The sequence below is a fragment of the Octopus bimaculoides genome, chromosome 1, assembly GCF_001194135.2.
Source record: "Octopus bimaculoides isolate UCB-OBI-ISO-001 chromosome 1, ASM119413v2, whole genome shotgun sequence".
Lineage (NCBI taxonomy): Eukaryota > Metazoa > Mollusca > Cephalopoda > Octopoda > Octopodidae > Octopus > Octopus bimaculoides.
Window position 1 is genome coordinate 173,504,781 of NC_068981.1, and position 8,419 is coordinate 173,513,199.

At 35.6% G+C, this 8,419-nt stretch overlaps 1 protein-coding gene across 3 annotated transcripts in view; it reads right to left on the reverse strand.

Moving 5' to 3' along the window:
* Window positions 1-8,419, reverse strand: part of LOC106867662 (TBC1 domain family member 16) — a 92,610-nt gene that overhangs the window by 26,359 nt on the left and 57,832 nt on the right. For all 3 annotated transcript variants that reach the window (XM_052972759.1, XM_014912596.2, XM_052972762.1), the window contains one exon: window positions 553-1,897. In XM_052972759.1, the coding sequence (XP_052828719.1) occupies window positions 553-1,897 (1,345 nt within the window). The remainder of the gene's footprint in view (window positions 1-552; window positions 1,898-8,419) is intronic.

Consider the following 8,419-nt stretch of genomic DNA (forward strand, 5'->3'; position numbering starts at 1 on the left):
ATATATATATATATATATATATATATATATATATACCTGGTATATGCAGTTGAGGCAACATTTAATTAAAATAATCATCTATGCATCATATACATAATGCGTACACATTGTTGCAAGACCACCGACTGCAGTTTCTTGACCTGAGATAACATCTGAGTACTGCAACAACTTTATAAGATCTTATACGTATATTTGATGTTACCTTCTCATTGTTTGGAGCAGATTATCCACTTGCATGATCCCAATCAGTGCCTAGACCAGAATCCGTTTGTGATTTATTAATGGGTTCAAATTTTTCTTGGTAGGAATCATAGTCACTGAATTCTTCCTGAGACCCAATTGAAATTTCTGAGCATAAACTGGGAATCAAACTCCTAACCTGAATACTCTAACCACTAAGCCATGCACTTTCAAGTATATCATACGTGTATATATGTGTATGCGAGTAAGTAGATATATATACATGCATATTTGTTAGTGTGCATTTGTGCATTTCCATAAATACTTTGTGACACAAAATATAAAACTTTTAGAAAGTTCAACAGTACATACCGAGGTCAACGGAGAATACACCACAAATTTGCTCTTTGGGGCTGCGTTTTTCTTTCCTCTTTGATACATAGGAAACTGAATTTTCTGGGAATGAAAGATTATGTGCTAATGAGCAAGAACTGCTTCCAGACAATGAATCTTGTTGCTGCCTTGGTGAAGAGGGTAAGGAATGGTCTGGTGATAAATAAGGAGTAGGTGGATGTGAATCAGGACCAGATGTGGATGTGGATGAAGATGATAAACGGAATCGTGTGACTTCAATATCAGGTGTTGATATCGACAAGTCTTGGATATTATTGTCACTGGTGTTAAGTCGATCTATTGATTGAGGTGGGGTGACTGGAGGATCAGCAGCTACACCTGAACGGTTTTCTAAGCTAAATGAATTGAGGCTGGGTGTTGCAGAAGGTACATTCTCACTTTGTATTAAGTCATTATTCCCATTTGTCATGGATTCATTGAGCCTGTCATTGAGTTCAGCACATTTCCTTCGAAGTTCACCAACCATTAATCGATAATGTTCCCCTGTGGGACTTGGGTCAGATGAATCAGAGCTAATGCTTGTCTGATCAAAGTCAGTTGATGGGGAACTTTCAATATCACTTTTTTTATTACTTTCTGGAATATTCAGGTTAAGCTTGCTATCTTCCTTAACAACAACAAGATTATCTCCTTCCATTTCAATACTAAGCGAGTGATTGGATCCAAGACACTCGCGAGATTTTCTATAGACCTTATTCTTCTTTAGCATTGCTGCCAACTGTTCTTCAGGGGTAATGCCTTCACTTTCAGTTGAAGAACTGTCATATTTTGAAGACTTGGAATAAGAATCAGCAGAATCAATATTCTTCTTGTTTTCTTTGGTCAAGTCATTGACATTAACCCCAACTTTATAAGATCTTATACGTATATTTGACGTTACCTTCTCATTGTTTGGAGCAGATTGTCCACTTGCATGATCCCAATCAGTGCCTAGACCAGAATCCGTTTGTGATTTATTACTGGGTCCAAATTTTTCTCGGTAGGAATCATAGTCACTGATTTCTTCCCGAGACCCAATTGAAATTTCTGAGCAAAAACTGCTGTCATCTCGTCGTGATCTTTGACGTTGCTCAATCCATAGAGATTGTTCACTTCCTATTGATGCTAAGGAATTACGAGGAGAGACACTTGGAGACGGAGTGGTCAGATTGTCTGAACGGGCATAATCTTGTTTTGGAGTTCGTCTTGGACTTGACTTTGGACTGCAAATAGCAGAACGGTTAGGACTATTTTCAATGCTACGTGGATTTCTTTTTAATGTTGTATTTGGTATCCATGTTAGTATTAGAGTGGGACCAGTGAGCTGAAACAAAAAGTTATATATGAATTAGAATTCTTATTTCTAGTTACCTTAATGACATTAACAAATATATATAGAATCAAGTCATAACATTTAAAAAACAATACAGAAAGAACAAATTATGATGAACACGGTATTAGTTTAAAGCTTGAAATGTGCATGGAATATGTTGATGTTTTTGATATTAGTTCTTCAGAAAAAAATGAGATGAAGGAGAGGGGTAGAGACAAGAAAAGGGAAATAGAAAGAGAAGACGAGAAAGGGAGAGACAAGTATAAGGGAGATGGAAAGAAAAGAAAACAAAGGGAGAGAGAGAGAGAGATAGATAGAGGGAGTAATATATACTGAATACTGTTTTCTTTTGTTTGTTCATTTACTTGTGTGTGTGTGCACATGCATGCGCATGCGCGAATGTGCAAACCCCCATGTTATTCCTGAAAAATTCTACTGTAGCAATGTATTCTGTAATCTTGAAACTTCTTTTTCATTGACTTCAATGATATGTAGATGTCAAAAGGAAATTAAATTTCCTGCTACAGTAAGAATTTGAGGAACACAATGCTTCTGACATGCAGTAGATGCCCATATACATATATACATCCATACATATATATGAAATCTTTAATATATATTACAAAAATTGAAAAAATTTATATCTTTTGAGTAACAAAAACACACAATTTTTTAAAAAATTGTTCTTAGCATTTGAGAAATATTCAATATATTTATTTATTTATATAAATTTACTCAAATATTTAGGCTGTTGTCATTTAAAAAATGTATTAGAAACAGCAATGAATATCTAAAAGTTAAGTTTTTTTCTTGAAATTGAATTTGAAAGAATATTTCAGGCATATTAAAAAATATCTCCAAAACAGTATGCAGGCAATATTTTATGTCACATTCATAAAATAACCATGCATATTAAATGTTTAAGGCATTAAAATATACTTTATCTCTCAGTTCACTTTTCTTTTATACACACACAAATGTTATTTTTTTCTTTAAGTTTAAGTTTAAAAGCTGAGTCAAGAGAGAGAAGTTACAACTAGATGAAATCTCTAAGTGGTTTAATTCCAAGTAATCAAAAAAGTGTCAGCAGAAGGGCACCCAAGAATCATGAACTGGATGTGGCCTGGCTCCATTACAGTGTAAAAAGTTAAGGGCTGAATCATTTGCTTGAGCAGGGTTTCTTCTCTGAAGACCTGCTGTTTAACTCTCTTGAGAGTTTCTTATCACCTCTTTTTTACACACGCACGCATGCATGCACACACACATGTAACATATAATACATGAAAAAAAGCTTCTAAAATAAAAGATAAAGGGTAGAGATCCCCTTTGGTCATGAATTGCACCTAGTCATGGGATTGCACCTAGAAAGTTCCCCTCCATGGCACAAGTCCGGACAAGGTTGTTTATGGAAGACCAGCAGTTTCCCATGCATATTAGCCTCCCCACTCCACGCTACCAATGTTATCCAAGAGAAAGGCAAAGGCCAATACAGCTTGGCACCAGTGAAGTTGCAACTCATTTCTACAGCTGAGTCAAATGGAGCAATGTGAAATAAAGTGTCTTTCTCAAGAACACAACACAGCCCAGTCCAGGAATCAAACTCGCTACCTCATGATTGTGAACCTGATACTCTAACTACTAAGCCATGCACCTTAAGGATATAAATATTAATCAAAAGTGTAGATATAGATCAATGAGGAATAAAAGGTTGAGAAAATATATATTACTTAAAAAGCAGTAATATAAGGAAAAATGTGAAAATTCTGATTAAGAACATATGTTCTCATTGTAAATTGGTTATAAATGTATAGAAGCTCATTTCATACATGTGGTTTGGTGACTCTTTAACATTTCCTTTAAGTTACACCTGGCCAAGCCAATAGAAAGCTAGTCTATCTGCCATGGGGCTATATCTTGTCAGTAATACAGCAATAGTACTGTATTCTTGGCTGAGACACTTAACATTCTAATTAGGCATAAAGCCAGCTTTTTAAGGGGGCATGTTGAGTTGGGTTAAACTTATTTCATTGACCAAGAGGAGTTAAAAGATGAATCAAACTGGCAAGATTTCAATGCAGAAGCAAGGTAAATGAAATTAAATACTACTAAGTATTTAGTCTAATAATCTACTGTCTTGACGAGCTCTCATCACCCTTTAGCTTACAAATAAAACAATGAAATCTTTTATATTAATTCATACTGTTATACTTTATGAATCAAACCTTTTTGTACAAGTTAATCTTTTTTTCTGGGACAAAAGGCCAAATATAAAGACAGAGTAGCTACAATTAAGGATAAAAAAAATCTCCAAACAGATGAATTTTAACTCATTAGTTACCATATTTTTGTCAAAATATGCTGTCCTTGTTTCAGTTAATTTTGAAATTAAAGAAGTTTGTATGAAGTTGAGTTGAAAGGTTTTTTTTTTCAAATTTTCACTGATAGTTTTTAGCAACTTGTATTATATCATTAATTTGATACAATTTGTTTAATTATTTCTGAGTTGTTTAGTCTTTGTTTACATATATAACCTAGAAACATTAGTTGTTTATTCTTTATTTTACAGCTTTGATAATCAGTGGTGAAAAATATGCAATTAGAGTCATTTTATGCAACCTGTGGAAAAAAGAACTGATTGCAAGGACAGTGGCAAAAGAAATTAATGATGTGGAAATGCCAGTACCTGTCAATGAACATGTGGCACAAAACTGGTTAAGATGTTTCAAGGAAGGGAGACCAACCTTGAAGACAAACCAAAGTTAGGGAGACTGTCTGTTGTGGAAGGTGAGGCCTTGTTTGAAATGGTTGAATAACAGCCAATCACAAGCGATTATACATTGTTAGCAGAACTTGGTCCTTTACAAAGCACCGTTAACTGACACCTCCATAAGCTTGGCCTTGTGAACAAACAAAGTTGAGAAGTTCCTCATAACTGACTGATCAGGCTCAATGATGTGTGAACATTTGCAAAGAGCTGCTGGTAAATCCTCGAAATGCTTGTTTTTGGTGTCAGATTATAACTGTGGATGAAAAATGGATCTATATTTGTAACCTTATTAAGAGAAATCAGTGGCTTCATTCCAGTTAGGCTTCCGAAGCTGTTGTCAAACAAGGGCAGTTTGGACAGAAGGTAATGTTGTGTTTGGTGGAATTTTGAGGTGGGTGTTTCACTTTGAGCTTGTTACAGATGGTCATGCTATGAATACTAACCTTTACGCTCAACAACTGCAGCAAGTAAACGATGCTTTGAAAACCCGCTATCCAGCATTGGATAATCGAAGACATGTACTCCTACAGCATGATAATGCCCCAGCACACACTGCCAATGTGACCATATGCAAACCTGAGGAATTTGAGGGGCTGGAAATGGTGTTGCCTTATTCTGCCTACAGTCAGATTACCACCTTTTCCAAGCCATGCTTCATTACTTGCATGGATGGAGGTTCAACAATGTGGATGAGGTTGAAAATGGGTGCAGGGAGATTTTTGCCTCTAAACCAGCCAAATAGTATAAGCGTGGAATTAAGCTTCTGGCACAATGATGGCAACAGACAATACAATATGAAGAGATATAGTTTGATAAATAATTGCTTTCTGTATGTAATTTGCTTGAACTATTAATCAAAGCTTGAAATATGAAAAAAAACTTTTGACTCAACCTGGCAAAATAGCTTTATAATTATTAAGATGGTATCTCAAACATAAATTAACATATTTTGATGAAATGTCTTAATTTAGATCACTTTCAAACATATGTCACAATGACCACAACCAACAATTGGAGAGTTGCTTTCCCCAACAGTTGGAGAGTTTCTGCTGCTGCTAATCCAAACACCAAGTAGTTTAAAATAAAGTTTGTCTCATAGGTCCAGCGGCAGTTTTGGGTGGGTTAATATTAAAAGGATTGAATGAGGGATTCTGAAAGTAGGTGCCCCCCCCCCCAAGGGGGAGGAGGACAGTGGAAAGATCCAGGTGGGGGCGTTGAAGGAAAGTCGGGTGATAATGAGGTGGTCAAAAGGGGGCGATGTATGTAAAAAAAAACTTCTAAAATAATGGGTTAAGCTTTATTTGCGAAATACAGTTGTTTTGAATTTGCTACAGAAAGTGATCTATGTTTGTGGTGGTGAGTTGTGGGGGGCACTAGGAATGTGGCCTGGGTGCCAAGGGGGCAACAGCCTGAAATAATTTGGGAACTACTCAGTTAAACAAAATCCAAAGAAAAGCAGATAATGATTCTGTGAAAGAATACTGTTGTAGATTGTATATAGGTGGCTTATAATTTATGATTTTCTTTTACATTTTTGCAATGCTTTACATTTTACACAATGATGTAGGTTAGTTAGATCTGCAAATTAATTATTTAGATATTTATGTAAATTGTGATAACAAGTATGATTAAAACACTTTTTAACACTAATCATTCACCCACAAACTTTTTCCAAGTTAGATTATTGAATGAAGCATATTACCATAATTTTTTGGCATAAGTTGACCAAACTTTACAGCCAAAAAAACAGTAGGTTGACTTATACACCAAGACAACTTAGAAGGACCAAAAATTCCATGTGAAATGCAGCAGGATTTGGAAAGATAGTGACAATGTTTGAATGTTTACGCTACACGTTTTCACTATATACTATGTCACCTTGTATGCTGGAAAATATAGTAATGTACCTTTTTGAGGGATGTAATGTTATGACAGTGATTATCACCATACTTATGAATTTTAGTTTAGAATAAATAAATAAGGTTCTGAATAATGAACACAAAGTATTGGTCACTTCAGATATTTGTCACCTCCCATTTGGAATATGTTACTGATGTACTAGTATTGAAAAATCCCTTTATTATCTTGCAAAGGGCTATTAAATTTACCTTATAGAGAATTGATTAATATTGGTTCCAAATACTGGTACAAGGCCAGCAATCTTAGAGGAGGGGATAAGCTGATTACATCACCCCCAGTACTCAACTGCTACTTATTTCATCAACCCTGAAAGGATGAAAGACAAAGTTGACCTCAGTGAAATTTGAACTCAGAACATAAGGATGGACGAAATGCTACTAAGCATTTTTTGCTTGGCCTGCTAATGATTCTGCCAAATTACCACCTCTGTGAATTGATTAATGCTATTTTCAGGAATGGGGCACGAGGAAATCTAAGGACATGATTTTCAATAATGTAATCATATCTAAGATAAGAACCATAGAATAGAACATGAAATTAGGTTCATTTAAAGCTAAGTGAATCATTTAGAAAACTATCTCCACCCACACAACTTTTGCCAATTATACATATTGATTTCTTACATAGGCACAAGACCACAAATTGGTGGTGGTGGTGGTGGTGGTGGTGGAGGAAGAACAGTCAATTGTATTGACTGTAGTACTTGGCTGGAACTTATTGATCTAAGGAGGACAAAAGGTAGAGTTGGCCTCAGTGTGGTTTGAATATAGAACTTAAAGGGCCAATGTTGTGATGACTCTGGCAATTCATCAACCTTTAATATACATATATTATTACACCACCCCTGTAATATTTTGTATATTTATATATAGTCTTAGCCATAATGAGTAACAGTAACTAAATAACACACACACACACATATGTATGTGAATGTATGTAAGTATGCATGTGTATATATCTATATATATATATATATATATATATCACTGTATTGATCAGACTATCAGCTGTTGTTACATGTCATTGTCTCAATGTGCTTCTTTGCATTGTGTCACCCTGACAGGCAGGCCAACATTCTCCCTGAGCAGAATACCAGTCCATGGCAGAGTTACCCATCTACAACTGAATGGACTGGAGCAACATGAAATGAAGTAGTTTGCTCAAGAACACAAATGCACTGCCATTCTGGGAATTTAAACCATGATCTTGCAATCATGAGTGCGACATCCTAACCATCAGACCATACTCTGTCATATACATACATGTATTATATATCTATCATCATCATCATCATCATCATCGTTTAACGTCCGCTTTCCATGCTAGCATGGGTTGGACGATTTGACTGAGGACTGGTGAAACCAGATGGCTACACCAGGCTCCAATCTGATTTAGCAGAGTTTCTACAGCTGGATGCCCTTCCTAATGCCAACCACTCAGAGAGTGTAGTGGGTGCTTATATATTAATAGTAATGGTATGACAACAAAAGAATGAATGAGACCTCAATATTATGTAAATAGAGGAATTTATCTGTAATATAATATGTGACAATTATTCGGTTGCCATAATAAAACTCTGAGTTTCAGATGTTGGGGTGGAAATCTGCTCTGGCATCTCATCAGTTATCAAGGCATGATTGCCTTGATAACTGACATCCCTGTACATGGCTTGTACAGCTCTCACTAACCACTCATCTATCCCTAGTTTCCGCCAGATAAGGGATCGGGGAACCTGTCAAAGGCTTTTTTCATTACCTGATCCAACAACTTGATACCTCTGTAATTATTCATGTTTAATGCATATATATATATATATATATATATAT